Genomic DNA, 24,145 nt, shown 5'->3' with positions numbered 1-24,145 from the left:
ATGACATTGTTTCACTGTCATCATTCCATAATCACTTCACCTTTGATTAATCAATGACCATGCACTTTTCATCTAGACTGAGGGAAAATTAGGAAAATGAAATAGAAGATACTTATCTGTAATAAATATAACGCATTAGTGATGCGTGAAGCCGTGTCATCTCGACGAGGCATCTGAAAAAAACACAATATATCATAAGCAAATGCCTATGAACCTAACCTAAAATTTAAATTATTTGTAAAAACGCTACTAGAACTAACTACTGTAAGCTACGCACTAAATCTACGGAAAATGAAGCCAGTTATGACTTACCTCAAACCAGTTATCTAATACTGTAATGTGCCGAAGAATGACATGTGATAACACTGCGGGCATTATGAAGTAGAATTGAAGCAGCAATCCGTAGGATGTGATTTTTATATCATCTTTGTGTGTTCCTATGAATACATTGAATTTGAAAATTGAGTTTTTCTTTTCTTCCTTGGTAGAAGAGTGACTGCGGTAGTGACTTCAGTAATATTATTTGTCCAAGTTTTCTTTAGTTCCCACGTGTTTTTAAACAATGCGTTGGTGAACTATCTATTACTATATATATATATATTTTTTTTTTTTTTGCGAAATAAGAGGAAATACAGTAACCCGTAAGCTCCTGCTAACAACAGTGGGGTAGCCAAAATTATAAAAAGCAATAAAAGAATTTTGTACTGCCAAGTGAACGTAATCGAAATATTGCCTGTCGCTCCAGTCCGCAAAATTTGCGAGATCTTGAGGCATCAACTGATTTCAAATAATATATTTTTTTTTAGAAAGAAAGGAAGTAAACATTCATGAACATTAGAACTCCTGATGCCCTGGTACGGGATAATATACTTTTACTCTATCAAACCTACTATACTACTTACTCTTATTCACCCCGTCACCTCTATGAACAGTGATGAATTGAACTCAGTAAAGTAAAGTTGGAAAAGAAAAAAAAACACACAGGTACTATCGCAAATAGGAAGTTGGATAAGTGTACTTAAACTGTACCAATTGCGAAACAGCTATACCAATTGTGAAAAAGTTAATCTTAAACTACACAAAATTATTTAGCGGACAAACCCCACCCACATCGTCCGACCGGGTAGCTACTTAATACATACATAGTGTTGTTTTCTCAGTTAGTAAGCATAAGCAGATATTGGATGATGTAGATTATCACAGTTTAACTTAGACAGCTGTAAATACATGTACGATTTCAAAACTAGATGCAAATCATTGTGAAGAATGTGTAAAGGAAGGAATTACTTGGAGAAGAATAGATGAAAAAATAGTTTTTGCTAAGATCTCTATTATAATGTACCTTCTAAGTATTGTTGTTAACATACAAGAAATTTCCAGAAAAAAGTGACGTAATGGGGAAAAATTTATATATTCTTAATCAGCGCCCCAAAATTTTAAGAAATCGCAACTCAAACCAAACTCCTCTGGACTTTTGTTTCAAAATGGAGAGCTGTTATTAGTTAGGAAGCATAAAGATTTATTACTTATGAGAAGTTGAATTTATTTACTTATATTGTTATATATAATTGTTAAAGAAGGTTATAATTGTTTCCAGAAACAACATGTTAATATACTAACACATTTGCATAGACACAAAGGTTATTTGAATTCACCGAAAGAGAAAACATTATACTTGAAAAGAAATCTAGATGAACAAAAAGTAAATCAACTGAAAAAAAGATTATATTGTTTCGAAATTGCACTGTAATTACGAAATAAATGATATTATTAGATATCACATCAATGTCCTAATTCTGAAATATTGACTGCCCAATATATATCATTACAAAAGCATTCAATAATTTTTGTCTGTTTCTTCTTTTTCTTGTTCACTTCAAACATTGGGTGATGGGCCACATGAAAATTTCGAAACTTTTCTCTCCCTTGGAAAAGCTGTTTTATACTTTCACAAGATCTCTTCTTTGTAATTGCATCTAGATATTATATCTTTAGTCTTTCTCTTCCTGGTTTTCCTTCTGCTTTTTCCTGTGTCAGAATGTGATCCAATCCGAGCCCCGTTAAGATGGCTAAGAACGATGTGTGTTCTTTTAATAGTACTTTCATAATCTGTCGGCCTTCATTAGCTTCCTTAAGTACGTGTTAGTTCATTTTCTTCTCTTTATTTGATATGTACTGTGTTCTGCGCCAGCACCATATTTCAAATGTTTCTAACTGGGATATTTCAGCTTTTCTCAATGTCTACGTCTCTGATCCGTAAAGCAAAATGCTCCATACCAGGACCTCAATAAATCTGCGCTATTCTGGAACTTACGTCTCTCTCACTTCTTCCGTCCGAGGATATTTAAATTCCAAATTAGGGGAACGTCTTAACTTCTTCGATATTCTCTCCATCTTGTCATACGTTTGCCTCTTCCTGTCCTGCTCTTGTTCACTTTATCACTTTGGTTTTCTTCTTATTTATCTTCATTTTGCATGTTTTTTCTCAATTTTTTGTTCAACCTTGAAAGTGCTTCTAGCAAAACATTTTCGCTCATCGCTATCGATATTATGAAATCAGAAAACCTTATTACGCTGAAAATCTGACCATTTACTTTTACATATTTCTTGCTTTTATCAGAGAAATCTTTCATACCTTCGTTTGTATAGATGTTAAAGAGGAGAGGTGAAACTTCACATCCTTGTCTCACTTTTTTACTTATTCCTGCTTCTTTCTGATCTCTTCATGTATCGGGTGTGTGGTTCCCATAAAGTTTGTAAATTATTGTTCTGTCTCGATAATCCACTTTCAGATTCTTCAACGCTGTGAATATTGTACATTGTCAAAAGCTTTCTCTACATCTACAAATGCTATAACAATTGGTTTCTTTATTCTGATGTTCTGTTCCATATCGACCGTAGACTCAGTATTATTTCCATTGTTCCTCTTTTTGCCCTTAATCCTAACTGGTCTTCCGAGAGCATTTTTCGATTTCCCTTATATTCGTTGTGCGATAATTTTGCACAGTATTTTTGATGCGTAGGTAAGCAAACTTAACGTTCTGTGTTCTTGTGTTCTTCCCATTTCCGTGCGCCTTTAGTCTTAGGCATAGGCACCTATATGCTTTTCACGAAGTGTATAAGCATTTTTCCTATATATATATATATATATATATATATATATATATCATTAATAAGATTAAATATTTTATCTTTGATGCTATTCCGAGATTTGTAATCACTTTAGTTGGTATTTGATCAATTCCTGAAGCTTTTCCATGTTCCATTTTCTCCAAAGCATTCTCAAATTTGCAATCAAAAATTGATGGTTCTAATTCATTTGCATCGACGTATTCTTCCTTCTTTATGTTTTGTTTGTTCAATCAGTCTCCTTTGTAGAGTTCTTCAATGTTTCCTTCCATCTTCTTGTTATCTGCTCCTGTTCTATTACCATTGTCCCGTCCTTGTCTATTATAATGTGTGTGCGTTTCTTTTTCTCACCGAACTGTTCTATATGTTGTTTCGGTATTGCCTTTGACTATATTTTCTTCAATTTATTTGCTCAAGTTGTTTATCCAGTCTTATCCGTCCTTCTTTACTTTTTTATTCATGTGATTTCTGAAGCTTCTGTATTCCTAATCGTTGTTTATCTTGAACTGTCATTTTGCCTATTTTTTTCCAGTATTGCTGCTGTTTTCCAGAGTTTATATTGGGGTCTCGTTTCTCTTCGTATTGGGAAGTAGGCAGTTTTGTAATCCCTGTTTGCATGGTTTCCTGTTTCGAGTCGATGTAATCACCTGTTAAAGGTACCTTAGTCATTTCTTTGCCTGTTGCATTTGCAAATTCTCTTTTCTTGTTTTCATCTTTTCTTAGCTTCATTGTGTTCCATCTATTGTTTGGTGCTACCACTCTTTTCCTATTTAGTCGGAGTTCGCTCTTCATCAACACTAAATTATGGTCTGAGTCAACGTCTGCTCCCGGGTAACTCTTACTATTCTTCACTTGATTTCTAAAGAATTGTCTAGTATATTTGGTATCTTTCTTTGTCTGTTGGTCTCGTTCATGTGTATTTTCTTCTTAATGGTTGTTCAAGAGACTGTTCGTTACAGTCAGATTATGGCCTTTGCAGGACTCAAACAATCGTGCGCTTCTTTCTCCTAGGCCGAAATTCCGAGTTACATTTTCTTTCTTGTTTTCACCTACTACTGCGTCCTATGATTTAACACCCGATGGTTAAATTGTCCTGACTTGAATTTTCAATACTTCTATTTGCTCATAGGTTTCTCCTACATGCTAGTAGTAGTGGCCCCGTTATATTGAGCCGAGTCAGCAAAAATTTTCTCGATTCTGATTGGCTGAGCGAGGTCACGTGACGTTAGGCCCCGCCCACGCGGGAAATTCAAATTTTCAGGTCACGTGGTATGATGACCCGCGGGGAAATCCCTCATTCTCTTTTATGACCGGGATTTTTGAAATTTGTTCCCTTTTACGGGTAAGATGTGTGATTCTGATTGGTTGATAGCTGTCACGTGATTTTAGACCCTGCGATATTTGAAATTCGTTCCCTTTTACGGGTAAGATGAGTGTTTATGATTGGCTGATAGAGGTCACGTGATCTTAGGCCCTGGGATTTTTAAAATTCGTTCCCTTTTATGGGTAAGATGAGTGGTTTGGTACCTTGAATTTGATTGGTTGATAGCGGTCACATGATCTTAGACCCTGGGTTTTGAAATTTGGGTATCCTCTTTGATGAGTGCTTTGGTACCTCGATTCTGATTGGCCGACAGAGGTTACATGATCTTAGACCCGCCACACGGTGAACAGGTCACATGGTATGACGTCATGTTTTACCCTTGCGGGGAAATCCATCACTAATTCGTTTCCTTTTACGGGTAAGATAAGTGCTTTGGTACCTTGATTCTGATTGGATGATAGAGATCACGTGATTTTAGGTCCTAGGATTTTTGAAATTAGGGTGTCCTTTCTGATGTATACTTTGGTACCTCGATTCTGATTGGCCGACAGAGGTCACATGATTTTAGACCCGTCACACAGTGAACAGAATACGTTGGGAAAACCCCTCACTCATTTGTTTCCATTTTACGGATAAGATGATTGCTTTGGTACCGCGATGTTGATTGGTTGATAGAAATCGCATAATCTTACACCCCTACCCCCAATGCTAGACATTCAGAGTGCTATGACGACGATCCACCCTAGACCTGGATTTTAGAATTTTGTTCCTTTTTATGGTTATCCTTAAAGTTCCCATGGAGGGTTTAACCTCCTCTTAAATAACCCTTTTTTTTTTGGTATCATGATATTGTACTGAAGTTTACATTAAATATTATCGTTCTCTTTGGCAGATAAGATGATTACCAGCTTTCTTACCTTGATGGAGATCCTGTCCTTGAATTAGTAGCCTATGTCTCTGGAAGTAACAATGTTGAAAGAGGGGGGGGTCCATCGTTGTCGCTTGTAGATTTCTTATAACACATTGTTGTGAGTTTAAGCGATTTATTGCTCAGTAAGCGCTTCATTAATGGAAACAGTGTTGCCAGATTTTTCTTACCGAAACTGCTCCGGTTCTTTTCGAAACGGTTCCGCAAAGTGCAAGAAATTTTAAACTAAAAATTTTTCGAACTAAAAAAATTTCAAAACTAAAAATTTTCGAACCAAAAAGTTTGTTACTAAAAATTTTGAAACAAAAATTTCAAACAAAAGTTTCGAACTAAAAAATTTCGAAACAAATTTTTCGAACAAAAAAATTTCAAACTAAAAAAATTAAACAAAAAAAATTCGAACTAAAAAATTGAAACAAAATTTTGTCGAACTAAAACATTTTTTAAAAACAAAAGTTTCGAACTGAAGATGTAAATCACATCTAAAAATTTTCAAATCAAACTTTTTATCGAACTAAACTTTTAAAATTTTCGAACTAGAAATTTAAACCAAGTTTTAGAAAAATCCTAAGAAATGTTTCTCCAGGAATCGAACTCAGGTCTTTCAAACCAAAGATGTGTATCCTAACCGCTTAGCTATGAATGAATTCGGATTTAATCATGCTTGGTGGGTTTCGAACCATGGTTCTTGAAAAGGATACACTTATACTTTAAGAAAATAAATCTGACAGTGTAACGTGGATTAAAATAAAATGCTGATAGACTTCTTTGTGTGTAGACATAGAAGCACATATGATTGAAAATGCAAACGTCAGCGGATCGCATTACTTTTTGTTTTACTACGAACGTGTCAGCATGATTCATGAAAAAAAGCAAACATTGACATTCTCGTATGGAATATGAGGAAAATGAAATGTCGTCACAGTTACGACAAGTAGTGACATGATCCTGACAGAAAGCATTTGGGATCAGAACTGTGATACTAGATGTTGTAACTATTGAGAAACTTGAATGACGTCACGATCGATTGTTACACATCGTTTTCGTTCGTGATTCATGACAAAAGCAGCGAGCGTTTTGATTGGTTCGTTGTGATGTCATTTTATAAATTTCCTCGTTTCTGATTGGTTGATGATGACATCGTTTTCACAACGACCTAAATAAAAATCTAAATTTCATTTTTCAAATCCTACATCGCTCTCAACTGTGAAGTGAAGAAGATCTGCTTTTTTAGAAGTGTCTTCATTTAAGCTTTACTGCACCGACTTTTTGTTCATTGAATTTGAGGTAAGTTCAGTGAGATTTTATTTGTCACCCAAGATTCGAAAATCATTTTTATTTTATATTTGTGGGGGTGGATCACTCATACACTGTTTTACTTTTAGTACGAAATATTTAGACTATGAAGAAATTAGTGGAATGGGAAAGTGGGAGTACGAATCAGGATCCCCACACATTAAAAGTAAGCACGATAAATGATATGTTTTAGCGCCCCTTCAGCTTAATGTTGAATGTGAACTCCCGTCGGGAATTGAGCCATGGCCAGAAAATGTGTGCGCTTAGTTTTGAAAAGAATGCATTACAGAATATTAAAAACTATGTCTGAGAATAATATGGTTCGATACCCTTTGAAAGCATTAGTGTCCCCTTCAGCTTAACGTGATATTCGAGCAACCGCCCGGGATTGAACCAAGGCCAGAGGTGTGTACGTCAATCATTTAACTTAGTTTTGAAAAGAATGTATGATAACGCGTGAGAATATTAAATTTCAAAAAAGGCTTGACAGCGATCCGATGTGAAAAGCAAACCCACCGAGGATTGAACCAGGGCCTTCCACGTTAGAAGCATGTACGCTAACCGCTTAAATAAAAAAGAGTGCATGAATATTTGGTTAAAAGATTTACGCTATACAGATTTTGTTTTGACAATTACGTATGTGTAACGTTAATGGTTGGTGAATCTCTTCAACTTGCAAACGCATCATTTAAAGGTCGTTGTGAGTGGAAAAAAATGCTTACGCGTACTTTGTCACATCTCAGTACTGTTGAAACATTCATTCATGCATTCTTTTTATCACTATAGAATGGTAGGTCAGTTACATGCTGATGTAACGGTCTCGAGTTTGACAGCAATAAAATACACATTTCAGTAACATAATTATTTAAAAAAAAAACTTTGATTTCTAGTACATGTGCTTTCATAATGAGATTCTGAACGCCCCGCCAGGGAATCAAACTCAGGACCTTTACATGAATTGCTTAGTTAAGAATTTATCATGAATGTTATGATTTCCTGGGCTAAGCGGTTAGCATACGCGCCTTTGGCGTGGGAGACCCGGGTTCGATTCCCGGCGGGAGCTCATGTGGTTCGGATTCCACGTTAATCAGTAGGTCCACGTCTCATATAGCCTCGCTGCTGAAAGGGACGCTAAACTAAAAATCAAAAAATCAACTCAAATTCACGCTGCTCAATTCCTTTTTTCCCATTACATATTTGTTTTACCGTACCTGTTTGTTGTTTTCATTTTTTAATCATGGCCCAATCGGGTTTTACTGTTCGCAATGAAATCACTCGTCATTATAGACGATTTATGTACGTTTATGTATTATGAGGTGTACGTCAACCATTTAGCTTAGTTTTGAAAAGAATGTATGATAACGCGTGAGAATATTAAATTACAGAAAAGGCTTGACATGCCCCGACGTGGAAAGCAAACCCAATGAGGCTTGAACCAGGGCCTTCCACGTCCGAACCATGTACGCTAACCGCTTAGTCACAATAATAATAAAAAAAATACGCTATACAGATTTTGTTTCGACAATTACGTATGTGTATCGTTAATGTTTGATGAATCTCTTCAACTTGCAAACGCATCATTTAAAGGTCGTTGTGAGTGGGGAAAAAAAATGCTGACGCGTACTTTGTCACATCTCAGTACTGATGAAACATTCATTCATTTCATGCATTCTTTTTATCACTATAGAATGATAGGTCAGTTACATGCTGATGTAATGGTCTCGAGTTTGACAGCAATAAAACACACATTTCAGTAACATAATTATTTTAAAAAAAAACTTTGATTTCTAGTACGCGTGCTTTCATAATGAGATTCTGAACGCCATCGCTAGGGAATCAAACTCAGGACCTTTACATGAATTGTTTAGTTAAGAATTTATCATGAATGTTATGATTTCCTGTTTATCAGGTGATTAAGATTTTTCTTTCTTCTTTTCTTTTGTAGTAAATTCACGCTGCTCAATTCCTTTTTCCCATTACATATTTGTTTTACCGTACCTGTTTGTTTGTTTTCATTTTTAACCATGGCCGAATCGGGTTTTACTGTTCGCAATGAAATCACTCGTCATTATAGACGATTTAACATTGAGGGCAGAATGCTCGAAATTCAATTCAACGCACCGCCCGTAGGAACCGATATCATACAGTATGTACATAACAGTTTCCAAGCAATGCTAGACCATTTGTTAGCCAATGTCGACGATGAGGCGATGGTTGGTTTATCCGTAATATCACCACGGAATACCAATAAACCATTTTGGGTGAGTTTTCGCCAAGCACGAAACTTGACACTGGAAACGATGTGGGCCTCATTCGAAAGAGTGTTACAAAGTAACAATGCATTTCTCCTGCACGAGCCATTCACCGTTCATTTTCATCGTGTGGATATTCCAAGAGGATACGGATATGGAGATCGTTTAGCACAAGGAATACTTCAAAATGAAGAATTGTTACGTTGCAAGCGAGGGATTGTACGTGTAAAAAATCAAGATTCAAGGTGCCTGGCGTACGCCCTTGTTATTGCTATTGGCCTGAAAAAATACAAGAATGTAGATGTGAAACGACATAGACAATATCAAGATCAATCAAAATGTGTTGTGGACGATGAAGTGAATGCATTATGTGCAAATGCAGGAGTGAATTTGGATCATGGTGCCAGTGTAAATGAAATACGACAATTCCAGGCATACCTCAAAGAATATAAAATTACAGAGTATACTAGTTTCACAGGCCGTGACATCATGTACGAGGGGCCCAACGACGAAAATCGCACTCCCATAAATTTGATTTGTTTGGCTGGCCATTTTGACATCATCCAATCTTTAACTGCTTGTTTTGCAACCAAGTTCTACTGTGAAGCGTGCCATAAAAAGTATGATCATCGTAACAGACATGTGAAAAATTGTCCTGTAACATGCTCTAAATGTCTACAGAGACCTCTATGCGACAAGAACCAAACGCCGATATTATGCAAAGACTGCAATCGTCAATTTTACGGCGAACAATGTTTTAACAATCATCGTAATATTGTATATCATCAAGGGGAACCTGTATGCAAAATGGTGAAGCAATGTACTAAATGCTACAGAGTATATTCCTTTGTGCATACTGGACAACGACTTCATGATTGTAATGAGATCTTTTGCAATGTTTGTAAGAAGATTGTTCCGGGATCACATCAATGTTTTATGCTTCCTGATCGCCAATGCTTGAAACCTGGTGTTCCTTCACTCATGCACGCAAAGAAAGCCTTGTTGATATTCTATGATATAGAATCTATGCAGGACACGAATATTGGTGATAATAAGTATGTACACATTCCAAATTTATTGGTTGCACAACAAGTATGTTATGTATGTGTTGAAAACAATAATATCCAGCAGTCTTGCAGTACGTGTGGTCAGCGCCAGCATATTTTCCAAGGAGAGGATCCAGTTTATGATTTTCTCCAGTACTTGCGGGAACGTCGTCCCAATATAAATAGGATTTTCTGCCTCGCGCACAACGCTAAGGGATACGATGGACATTTTATCCTAAAGACCATGGTAGAACAATGCCAATGGAGACCTGACGTCATATTAAATGGGACCAAGATACTGAGTTTAACGTTGAATAATCTGACGTTCATTGACTCGTTGAACTTCCTACCTATGGCATTAAGTAAATTGTCAAAAGCGTTCAATTTACCCGCAACCAAAGGCTACTTCCCGCATTTCTTCAACACCAAGGAGAATCAATCGTATATTGGACCAATTCCAGAAACAAAGTATTATGGTGCAGATGAAATGGCCGTCGAAGACAGAAACAAGTTCATGCAGTGGTACAACGATCATCGTAATGACACGTTTGATTTCCAGAAAGAAATTCTCAAGTATTGTATTCAAGATGTCAATGTACTGCGACAAGCATGCGTTTCGTTTATGACGTCATTTGAAACAGAAACCAAAGTGAATCCCTTCTTGGAGACGATCACGATTGCAAGTGCTTCCAATTTAGTATTCCGCCGGAATTTCCTTAAACCTAATACCATTGGAATTCTACCGGCACATGGCTATCGATGGAGAAGTACCCAATCGATCGCTGCAATGCAATGGCTGGCCTACATTGAAAAAACCGAAGAAAAACAAATCTTACATGCGGCCCGACAAAAAGAAGTGTTTATTGCGGGATTCCATGTTGATGGTTACTACCAAGATCCTGAGACGTTAGAGGAGCACGTCTACGAGCATGCCGGCTGCTTTTACCACGGGTGTAAAGTATGTTTTACTACAGGCCGTAATCAGCCCATCTACAGCAATCCAGAAGACACCATGGAATTCCGTTATGAACGAACGCAAAGAAAAAATGCAAGACTGCGTGAATTGGGGTACATTGTACATGAAATGTGGGAGTGCGAATTTAATCAGTTCTTAAAACAAAATCCTGCAATGGCGACGTATCTGAAGAATCACCCGTACATGAACCGCAGACCATTAAATCCAAGAGATAGCTTTTTTGGAGGAAGGACCAATTGCGTGAAATTGTACCACCAAGTCGATGAAAAAGCAGGGGAAGTAATAAAATATTACGATATTGTCTCGCTTTATCCTTACATAAATAAGTGTGCTAAATACCCTGTAGGGCATCCACGAATTTATCTACAGGGTGATGAAAATATACCACCAATAAATAAAGTCAATGGTCTAATCAAAATGACGATATTACCAAGTCGCCATCTTTATCATGGTCTCCTGCCTTACCGATGCAACAAGAAACTACTCTTTCCACTGTGTGCTGCGTGTGCCGAAGAAATGAACCCAGACCCTACAGCAACGTGTACACACAACGATCAGGAGCGATGCCTCACTGGAACATGGGTATCATATGAAATCCAGAAAGCAGTAGAATTAGGATATCAACCAGTGGAAATTTTTGAAATTTGGGATTATGACATTGAACAATATGATCCCATCACGAAAACAGGTGGCTTGTTCACGGAATATATCAATACGTTTTTGAAATCAAAAATGGAAGCGTCTGGCTGGCCTAGTTCCTGTGTGACCGAAGAAGACAAATCAAAATTCATACAAACCGTCCTGGAGCGTGAAGGTATTGCATTGGATCCGTCCAAAATTGAAAATAATCCTGCACGAATAAGTTTATCTAAGCTTTGTGTTAACTCTCTATGGGGAAAGCTTTGCCAAAGATCAAACTTTAGCCAGACCACAATTATTGACCGGCCGGAAGAATTTTATGAAAAACTCACTTCCCCCGACATTAAACTCCATCAAATTGTACCCATCAATGATACGATGTTGTATGCGTTCTGGGAGTACAATGAACATGTGCCTGTTCAAAACCGAAACACCAATGTCGTGTTAGGTGCATTTACAACATGTCAGGCACGCCTGGAACTGTACAAGTACCTGGAAATGTTGCAGGAACGTGTTTTATATTTCGACACGGATTCTGTGATATTTACGGAGAAGCCCGGGGAGCCAACCATTGAACCTTCAACGTACTTGGGATGCTTATCGAATGAGATGGAATCTTACGGACCACGAGCATACATCAAAACATTTGTCAGTGGAGGACCAAAAAATTACAGCCTAGAAATATACAATCCGGATACCAACGTCACCAGTTACATATGCAAAATTAGAGGATTTACATTAAATTACAATGCAGGACAACAATTAAATTTCAATACGCTAAAAGAAATGATTACAAATCAATGCCGTGGACAAGTCACCATCATTATCCCCCATAAGATATGCAGGACCAAAGACCATACCATCGTCACACGCAAAGAAGAAAAAATGTACAGTATCCAGTACACAAAACGTCGATTTAAAGAATTCAATTCTTATGATACGGTTCCGTACGGGTACGTTAAAAAACAGAAGATGGAACTGGAAAAAGAAGATGAAGAAGAAAAAACTGTAAATACCCAATAAGGCCGCCATTTCTTTTTTCCTTTTCCTTTTCTTCTTTCCCTTCCTTAACCACAAAGCAGCAACACCAAGAAGAAAATGAAGTACCCACAAGAGTTCATAAATCATCAACATCACCATCAGTGGAAGAAATGCAGTCATCTCGTATCCAAGGAGGAACCTTGACCATAAAGCTGCAACACCAAGAAAAATGCAGTACCCAGAAAAAGTTCGTAAACATCCATCAGTGGATGAAATGGTGTTATCTCGTACCCGAGGAGGAAGATGAGCCTAAACAGATCCATCATTTACGAGTAAGTTTTATTTCTCTCTTATCAATATTGACTCATTTTTATTGTTTCAGAAAAAAGAAATTCTTAAAGAAATCCGTCGTTTCTTCTTTTTCTTTACAGGAATACGTCTACAACATTCGAAGATGATGACACGTCCAACATATTCATTAAACTAGATCCTGTATTTATTATGTTAATAAACTTGTATGAGAAGAGCACATACCTTTCGTTAAAATACAACAAGTTGAAAAAAAATATGTTTTATTATTTCTTGAAACCCTGAACACTTGTTTTCAAATAAATGGTAATCTTGAAAATTTAAGGTGGAAAATATATCCAAGATTTGGTTTACATGATTTTGTTCGAAAAAATAATTAAAGAATTTTTTAGTGTCCAAAATTTGGTTTTTAATTTAGTTCGAAAAAAATTTGGATTTGAAAATGTTCAAATGTGGTTTACAACTTTAGTACGAAACTTGTTTTTAAAAATTGGTTCGAAATTTTTTGTTTAAATTTTTAGTTCGAAAAATTTTGATTTGAAAATTTAGTTCGAAAGTTTTTAGTTTAAAATATTTTTCGAAAAATTTTTAATTTTTTTAGTTCGAATTTTTTTTTGGGTTCGAAAATTTTTTGTTCGAAAATTTTTTGATTTGAAAATTTAGTTCGAAAGTTTTTAGTTTAAATTTTTTAGTTCGATTTTTTTTGAAATTTTTGTTTCAAAATTTTTAGTTCGAAAATTTTTTTTTGTTTGAAAATTTTTGTTTAAAATTTTTTTAGTTTTGAAATTTTTTAGTTCGAAAAAATTTTTAGTTTAAAATTTCTTGTACTCTGCGGAACCGTTTCGAAAAGAATCGGAGCAGTTTAGGTAAAAAAAATCTGGCAACACTGTTTCCATTAATGAAGCGCTTACTGACCGTTTAAAAAATCGCTTAAACTCACAACAATGTGTTATAAGAAATCTACAAGCGACACCTCTCTTTCACCATTGTTACTTCCAGAGACATAGACTACTAATTCAAGGACAGAATCTCCATCAAGGTAAAAAAGCTGGTAATCATCTTATCTGTCAAAGAGAACGATAATATTTAATGTAAACTTCAGTAAAATATCATGATACCAAAAAAAGGGTTATTTAAGGAGGAGGTTGAACCCTTCATGGGAACTTTACGCATAACCATTAAAAAAAAAAAAATCCCGGTCTAGGATGGATCGCTGTCATATCGCTCTGTATTTCCCTCATGAACTGGGGGGGGGGGTAAGATCATGTGACTTCTATCCACCAATCAAAATTGAGGTACCAAAACACGCATCTTACACATAAAATAAAACAAATAAGTAAGGGGTTTTTCCATGTAATCTGTTCATCGTGTGGCGGGTCTAAAATCATGTGACCCCTATCGGCCAATCAGAATCGAGATACCAAAGTATACATCAGAAAGGACACCCTAATTTCAAAAATCCTTGGACCTAAAATCACGTGATCTCTATCATCCAATCAGAATCAAGGTACCAAAGCACTTATCTTACCCGTAAAAGGAAACGAATTAGTGATGGATTTCCCCGCAAGGGTAAAACATGACGTCATACCATGTGATCTGTTCACCGTGTGGCGGGTCTAAGATCATGTAACCTCTGTCGGCCAATCAGAATCGAGGTACCAAAGCACTCATCAAAGAGGATACCCAAATTTCAAAACCCAGGGTCTAAGATCATGTGACCGCTATCAACCAATCATTTTCAAGGTACCAAACCACTCATCTTACCCATAAAAGGGAACGAATTTTAAAAATCCCAGGGCCTAAGATCACGTGACCTCTATCAGCCAATCATAAACACTCATCTTACCCGTAAAAGGGAACGAATTTCAAATATCGCAGGGTCTAAAATCACGTGACAGCTATCAACCAATCAGAATCACACATCTTACCCGTAAAAGGGAACAAATTTCAAAAATCCCGGTCATAAAAGAGAATGAGGGATTTCCCCGCGGGTCATCATACCACGTGACCTGAAAATTTGAATTTCCCGCGTGGGCGGGGCCTAACGTCACGTGACCTCTCTCAGCCAATCAGAATCGAGAAAATTTTTGCTGACTCGGCTCAATATAACGGGGCCACTACTACTATGCTCATCACTGTAGCTTGATGTAGGCATATATACTTGGACTATCGTCATATTCATCGGATCGATTGTTATTTTCAACATTAGGATCCTTTAATACTATCCCCAGCTGCCTATAGCTTTCTGTCCTATCTTCTTATTAAAGGCAAAATCGACTGTTGACGTACCTCTGTAACTCCTCAGTGCACCACTCTGAAGTTCCCGCTCCACATTTCTCCTCCATCAAGTCACCTACATTCGCTGATTCCTAAGATATCTTTCTTCCTGCGTTCCATTTTTTCTTTAGGTTTTCCTGTTTTCCAAACTGGAACAGCGATCGTACATTCCAGGTTCCTATCCTGCAGGAGTTTCTTTTGATGACGATCGAGGAGGCCCGGCTTGGTTTCCCTCAACTGTGGGTCGACACAATCTTCCGATACTATAGCCTTAAGAAATCGTTTCAATTGGAATACATTGGCATTATCATTAATAATAACGCGGTCTAATCCTGACATAGGAAAAAATAACACTTAGAAACATTTAACTACAGCTCTGGTTATTCACAATGCTGTGCGGTACTCAATACAAATAATGTGCAGTACCATGTGTAAAGATCCATGATGATTAAAGATTTTTTCTGTGTTTTGCCGTGGGACAACTTCCTAAGAAATCTATACCAATGGCATCTCATGTTACTTTCACAGAAATAGTACTCATTAGTTTGGATGCCACGTGGTGGTCAGTTTTCTACTGCTTGAAAATACGATTGAAATTCTGAACAGATGTTCTCAAACATTTTGAGTGACACGCTTTTAAGCTCATTAACAACGTTCGTACAACAGCTGCATCATGAATGTCCGTATGGTATGCTATTATTATGTTTTGTATAACTAGGGGTTGCACGGAAATTTTCCATTGACCGGGCTGGTGTAAATACCAAACAAACAAAAACATTTTATTCAATATAAAAAAACTTTTCATGTTCTATCATACTCAAATTCAGCTTCATCTACAGTGTCACTCCAAATATTTATGAAGTTAATGTAATCGATACATTCACGTTGAAGTAAGGCTACATTTTCCGGTGTGATATTCATAATTTCTTCTTGCAAAACTGGAAATGTGTTTACTTTTAATAGTTAATGTTCATGTGTAGGAAATAACCTACTTAACGTGTTGCTGAGGTTATTCTTGGAGCTTGATACGAATCATTCCTTATAATTCAATCTTGCATTTCAACTACTAGTTAAATATCCTATTATTCCAGGATTTAATTTGACCCAAACAAGTCAATGCATGATGGTTAATAACAATTATTTATTAACATTGTTACACAAAAGATCTCTTTCTTGTCTTTTCTACTTGTGCTCAAGGTATAAGAAATACACAGTACGCGTGGGACTCGATCCGTTGACTGCAAGATCTTCAGGCTAACTTTCTATCCGATAGCCAGTAAACGCAAAGAGAATTAGTTCTTTCGAAAGACATACGCAACACTCTGGCCTCGTTAGTTTGATCCGTGTGTGTGTTACGTCAGAATTTATATGACCGGACAAGTCTTAGGATTTTACTCGTTATTTCGTCAATAATAATTAATTGCTTCAACGCTTCACACAGAGTAGATAAAGTATTAAAAATTAACACATATTTCAAATAGTTATCGAACTTACAACTCTAGTCACAATAATGATTCTGTTTAAGATGTCAACTCACATTTCTACCTTCAATAAGTACGAAATTAAATTAATTACTATTACCAGATAACTATGTTTATGTTCCCTTTATTTTTGTAATGAAATGATAATTCTGTCTGTAAATCCATAAACGTAATCATGTCATTACCTCCAAGTGTATACCGAAGAAACATGTGACATACATCTCTTCTGTTCTTATTAATAGATTCGAATATATGCCTCTTTCCTTTTTCTTCTTTAGTCTCAATAATACTAATTCTAGTATTATCAGTAATAATAATAATAATAATAATAATAATAATAATAATAATAATAATAATAATAATAATAATAATAATAATAATAATAATAATAATAAACACATTTTTCAGACACACTTTGAAATATGTAATGTAAAGTAGTGCTCCTGGAACATATAAAATCTCCGTGCTACCGTACAGATTTTAATCCTGCTGTAACCTATCAACCAAGATAATTCCCAATTTTTTTATATAAGTCCACTTGTTTATTGCCTACAAACTTACATTTGAAGGTGATCCAACCGAAGCGATAACGCAACCTACTGAAAATGTGTTCGTGAACTACTAGTAACTCGCCAATGCCGGTATGTTGAACGCCAGTGTACAGCTCTGCCGACATTAATATACTGGACATTGTTTATAAAAATGATCGAAAAACGTTATTAACTAACTCATTGTCTACAGTTTGGACTGCAAAATATGATATTTCTTCAGGCCATTGTGCTTACAAAAGTGACATGAGTGTGTATGTTTACAGAATTTACTTTATTTGTACAACTGAATAGCTAATCATTTATTGTGGTAAAGAAATTGAAACAGACGGCTTCAGCGGGAATCGATCTGAGAACCCCATGTACGTGAGTTTAAGTTGTTATCTATCATCAAAACGCTGCTTAAAATGTGAGTAATATTTTGAATGAATACGTCGAGAGAGGCAAAGTACTTCACATCGAATATTGTCCTTGTTTCGCTTTTTATGCGTTCCCTCTATATTTTTCGTATAATCCAGAAAAAGAAACGGTGACCAAGAATGTTGTTTCAGCTGACAAAATTGAAACTTGTTGGCGAAATAATATTGGTAATATATAGTATTTTATTTTCATACCATTTATAGAAGCAAGGGGCAGATTATACTCTTCGTGAAAAGCGTGCATTTAATTGTTTTACCTATAGTACTACAATGTGGTGCGCAACCGTAGGTGGTTCCAAAGAAGTTACTTGCACGACCTCGAAAGCATTCAATCATTAGGGAAAGATCTTGCTCTAAGTGCTGCGAGATTTAAGTGAATCTTGCTTTTTTTAGTTTCTAATTATGAAAAATGCAATTGATACCGGAGAGTACCGTCGGTAATTGCACCGTTTGAATGATGTCATACACCAGAAATTGCAGGAATGTGTTAAATTTAAAGTAATCGTGTGTCCTTCAAAAACTTTTGGAAATACGGTAAGATACAATTACCACACACTCCCAACTAAACCGACATTTCCTCTTGTTTCGCTCTCTTCAACAGTTCTTGTGTGGTATAATATTCAATTTTGTTTAGGCTATAAATCAGCACCATTTTCTGTTCTACCGGATAAAAGAAAGTACTACCATGAAAGAAACATTCTGCAGCTTGCTGAAAGATTGTACAAGCTTTTTACCAAAATAGTCAATATACAGTATAATTGATTGAAATGTGTTTCTGTGTTGAGAAATACATCTTGTAAAACACAGACCAAATGTCTAATGACTTTTCCGACAACCCGATAACACAGCTGTCAAATTATGACTTTACACTTTTTCTAAGCCTGGTGTCTATATTATCCATAAAACGGAAATAATATGCAGAACACTCAAAAACATACCGAATTGCTTCGAGAAAATATGTAAAAGGTAGCATCTTTTCTGATCAACTTGGAGAGGAATGATGCCGTTACCCCTATATATGGTTATGGTTCCCAGCAGGCATTGTCCCACTCAATCCAATACACATTCATCTCCTCAATACTGCAATTCTACTCGCCTCACGAGTTACTGAAACATGAGCTCATCTTGGTAATCTTGATAATCTAGTGCAATATATTGCAATGTGTGTTAATATACCCATTTACTATTGACTGTGAAACTGAATGCAGGTATTGGACTATATCTATTAATATAATGTTCATAATGTAATGCTCATAATACTCATTGATATAATAATAATAGTTAGATAACAGCATTACAATACCAATTACGTAAGCAGTGCCATCGAATAAAGTAAACAATGATTGCTAAGAAAGAATTCGAACCTGAGTTCCTGAGTTTCCTGCTTCACCACTATCTCACAAATTTCTCACACAAAGCTAAGAAAATAACTTAGTAGTTACGGAAGATAAACAGTGATCTTTCTATATCTACAAGTGTTGTTAAAATTCAAAGAATGTCAAAATAAGATCTACGTGTTTCCATAGTTGCAAATTAGAATTTAAGATGAGGAAGAATGTTAATGTAAACGGGGCCCACCCTTAAAAACAATGAGGCTGGCTCAACTTGGAAAACGATTCGTCATATTTTCTTCATTGAGGAAATCTACATAACCACTTTTTGAGTCAAAGAAGAAAATCTTGAGTAAGTCATTGTGGCACTCACAGATGAAAGGCCTCTATGGCCTAACATGAAATGATCTGAACTAATTGTTTGGATGGCGAATGAAGTGACTAGGTATGTAAGTGGTTAGAGCATTGTACTTCTATTCGGGAGGCTCGGCTTCAAATTCCCACAACGTTAATTTTTTCAAATGTTTCAATTCCAGTTCCAAAGCAAAAGCATATTTATTATGTGAAGAACGATCTTCTTATGTCCAGAAAGAAAAAGATGTTGGGATGAGAAAGAATCCTAGGCCTGAAAATGAAGGCAATGATTTGCAAACTTATTTCTTATTGTTGTTCTAGATTTGATAACTTCCCTGGATCGGAATAACACATATTATGGATGCATCAAAATGTAAAATAAATTTTTCGCCAAATAATATTTTCATATAACTACAGTCAATAATTAATACAGCAAATCCATATCTTGAATGAATTAAATGTCGACTGAAGACATGTAATTATTCAGTTCAGAACTATTATTCAGTTCAAAATATTACTTTGTTGCGTATTATGTTAAGAAATCTTAAGCTCAAAATATATAAAACGATAATCATGGACGTTGCTGTCTATAGTTGCGAAATATTACTGTGAGGTAAGAACAGAGACTAAATGCTATACATTTGAGAATAAAATCCTGAGACGAATTGTCTCATCCAAGGTAATGTGGAATGGCGGAAACTTTGTAACGAGGCACTGATTAATTTATACCGTTTACCAGATATTTTTAAGATCATGAGTCTAAGAGGTTCTAGTCGTTAAGTGATGTATTAAGGATAGAAGAAAGTAGGAACTTTGTCGAAGTTTTAACTGGAATTTTTGAGTAACAATTAGGAGCACCAAGACGAATTTGAAAGGATAAAGTTAGGAATAATATCAAGATTAATATCACAGGATTAAAGAGGCAAAGTAGAAACAATGAAGTAGTTAATCAACGATACGATAAATGAAGAGGTTTTTGAACCCGGTATTGCACCGGTTCCAAGAGTCATAGACTTAACATGTTAGTTTAATTTCTTAATAGCAATATAGTAATCAATTGTTCAAAGTCTAACGTAGAATATATCTTTTGAATTAACATTTAGATAGGAATATTATAAGTCAAATTACAGTTGTCAAAGTAATAACCAATATTATTTTTATTGTAAGTAAAAATGTAGTACCTTATCATTTCTGGGTTCTCTCTAACAGCTGCTAAAATGGAGGCTAATTTGATAAATTATTGTACTTTATTATTATTATTATTATAAACACACATGTAAATTTAGATAGTATGTACCAGGAAGTGACACACTTACTCTGAGTTTTACATTGTAAACTTTTCCTGACCTGTGTTTTTATTATTATTATTATTATTATTATTATTATTATTATTATTATTATTATTATTATTATTATTATTATTATTATTATTATTATTATTATTATTATTGACATATTTTAGCTATAACACTTACCATTTGTTGTTATTTTCAAGTACTTTTCACGTTGCTTGTATTGAGTATAGGTTATTTATTTTTGAAGTTTATAATGACAATTTTTCAAATGAACCTAACTTTCAACGAATTTTAATGATTTTTAATGTACGCAATTTGTGAAAGATGGGAAAGACTACAAACACTTGTGCTGCTGATATGCACATTAAATATCAAGTAATTTATAATTAAACCAATATGGCTCTCTCAGATCATAGATTGTGGATTTTTCCTTTTTTTCTTGTTTCTTGTGTAATCTGCCTTATATGCTATACAATATTGAATATATCATTTGTTAATTTGTTGTATACACTTATATATTTTTATATTGAGTAATATTTCTGTTTAACTTCCAGTCCATTGCGTTGATTTTAACTTTCAATTTGACAACACCATCTAGCAAGTATGCCTGAGATAACTAGTTGACTTGAAGATATTGCACCAATTTTCCTAGTACTGATCTTCAATCCTATTTCAGATAACCACCACAATTTCAAGCATTATTTTCCTCGGAAAGAATTAGTGAATTTTTTACGTATTACCCTTACTTCATCTTGGCAATCTTTGAGAAGTTGAATGTATACCAGAATAAAATACAACATATTGTAATTTTCAAAGAATTTTGTTTCAAATCATTTAAAAATGAGAAATGTTTAAAGTGAACTTCGTAATGCATTACTGCACAATTTAATATTTTGCACTTAGTATTCATTGTGTACCTAACATACATCAAAGATACACAAACATGAGGATAGTGCAGGGTTACTTGCGAATGGTATAGTCATAACCGAAACAGTGCAATCTTGTTTACGACTGTAGTGGCTGTATTCCCATTTTTCACAATTTTGGTGAACGTCCTTATGATCCTTAACAGCTAACGTCAAGCAATCATAAAAATATTTTATTTCCAAAACGTAATTATTATTTTTCAATATACTGTACCTTTGATTTTCCACATTCCTTTTTGTTTTACTCTAAAGGTGTTTTTCTTGTTTCTCCCAGTCTTATTGGCGTAAAATACGTTATATTTTCATTTACTTATCTATTTGCACCTACCTATCCCATGTGCATCCTTGGCGAAACTTAGTTTCGTAGACAAATTTGAGACGATTCCAGAAAATATGTGAATTCTGTACTGATCGACTACGCCTAATCTCAAATATCAGATAAATAAGATGTTAAATTATCATCATATATGAGAGAGAAATGCGAAATACTTCATGCATGTGTTACTTAATTACTTAAACTTAGTTATTTTTCATATTGAACTCATTTTTTTTTTGATAGGCAGATTAATGTACTAATGCCACAAGAATCAATGTTAATAGCCTAGAGTAAATATTTATCTGTTAACGTTTTCCGAAAATCAATAAATAATAATTAATTCTCGTAGCTAATACATTCGTAGTCAATTGTAATTAAAGTATTTTTTGCTCTATATTACTTTCCAGAATGAGAAACGGCAGTCCTTTCCTAAATTAATTATAAGTACTACCTATTTCGTGAGTCTACTAGTACAACGTTAGATGTAAAAATTCCATGGGTTAGGATTATTCAACATTTATGATAGGATTTACGTATTCCGTTGTTATTGGTGTCAACTATACATACAAACATAATTGATTTGATTTTACATTCAATAAAAATATTAAGATTTATGTCTTTAGTTACATATGAACTTAGTCATAATTTTTACTATTTTAATATTATTTTATTTTTTCTTCTGGAACGTCATACTAATTTATTAAAATATTTCTGGTAATAAGTAAAAATGTCATGTTTCTCTACTGTTTTTACCTTGCTGAACAGACGTTAACATGAATCGAATTTATGACTGCTTGAAAGATAATACATCAAAAACAGAATCTTTTAAAATCAGTCGATAAGAGAGCAATCTAGGATTTCAAGAGTTCAAGTCGTTATAAAATAACATATACTTATTGCACGCTTTCATGATATACCAATCCCTGTCGTACTAATATGTTAATGGAATCTACAGTATAAGGATTCATTGCAATTTTCAATTAATGATTACTAATGCGTTCTGTAATTAAATCATGTTAATTATCTGTTTTCAGGGAGATTCAGGAGGTCCGTTAATCTGCCCTGCAATAAATGGTAAGGTAACGGGTGTAGCATTTGCAGGCTATTTGTGCCATAGTCCCGAAACGTTTGTTTTATATAATCACATAGGAACAGTATTGGACTGGGTATATGAGATCATTTTATCAAACTCAGATGATGAGATCCCTGACGAGAGTGGTAATATAAGATATATTTAACTCTATTGGATAATAATCATGACATATAATATATTAACTGAAATAACTTGAAACAAAGTAGCATGCATTAATAAGAAAATAAAATACTCCAGATTTTGTAGAGAATACTGTCACTTTTTCCCTACAAAAGAGTTGAATTTTATAAGATTTGCAATTTAAAAATTTTGACAGTACATAGTTGAACTGAGTTCTTATTTCTTGACTTTAAACTTACCTCGAACCTAGGACCATTTGAAAATGTAAGATCTATGTAATAGTAACTCTCCTTTTTGACATTTACGTCGTGAAAACTGCGTTTAAAACTAAATTCAGACCCGTTTTAGTTGAGTTCATTTAATGAATACTGTTGGACATTACACTGTATTGTGTATGATCACTTTGAGGCAACACAAATTACAGCACGCTAATGAATTGGAAGAGAGAATAACTTTTAAGGTGTCTTTGTTTTGTAATTCTTCTTCTAATTGAGTGAAATATTGGTAACCCATATTATACCAGAATATATTTAATTAATCTATAAATATTAAAACGTATAAACTAATAAAGACCTTATTCAGGCCTGAGAAATTTACCATGAATTAAATTTAAGTTGTAATGTGATATGAAATTTTTTGTAGAATTCTAAAATAAATAAATTAATCACTTGATATTAAAAATGTTTTCTTGTCTTAACGTGCGAAACTTTGTATCAACTTGAAATGCAAAACTGGGTGATTGAGAAGTCTACACATTTTGAAACGCACATACACACATATATATACACAGGAAGATAGAGAGAGAAGGCGTTAGAAAGAAGGTGGTGGTGAAGTGTTGTTTGTGAGGAAACCGTAAACGAATACAGTTTATCAGGTTATTGAAGGTCATAAGAGTTTTAGAAAGTTTCTCGCTACATCTACTTGTTAATACAGTATTAACGAGGAGAAAAATATTTCATTTGGAATGTTGACTTATATGTAGGTGCAATGAATAGACATTAATAAAATTATTAATATGACTTCTACAATGCTTTCTAGCATCTAACTAGTATGGTATGACACGTGTCCTTAGTATCTTCTGCATATCATAAACAAAGTAGTTTCT

General features: G+C 34.8%; 1 protein-coding gene across 2 annotated transcripts in view; it reads left to right on the top strand.

The window, feature by feature from the left end:
• LOC145683295 (brachyurin-like) overlaps positions 1-23,637 on the top strand; it is a 787,572-nt gene extending 763,935 nt beyond the window's left edge. For both annotated transcript variants that reach the window (XM_081754655.1, XM_081754654.1), the window contains exon 8: positions 22,862-23,637. In XM_081754655.1, coding sequence (XP_081610781.1) covers positions 22,862-23,065 — 204 coding nt within the window. In that variant the 3' untranslated portion in view covers positions 23,066-23,637. The remainder of the gene's footprint in view (positions 1-22,861) is intronic.
• Positions 23,638-24,145: the final 508 nt, after the last annotated feature.

This window comes from Thermobia domestica, chromosome 4, assembly GCF_964235325.1.
Source record: "Thermobia domestica chromosome 4, izTheDome1.hap1.1, whole genome shotgun sequence".
Taxonomy (NCBI): Eukaryota; Metazoa; Arthropoda; class Insecta; order Zygentoma; family Lepismatidae; genus Thermobia; species Thermobia domestica.
Note: the sequence above shows the minus strand (reverse complement) of the source record. Positions and strands in the feature narration are given on the sequence as shown.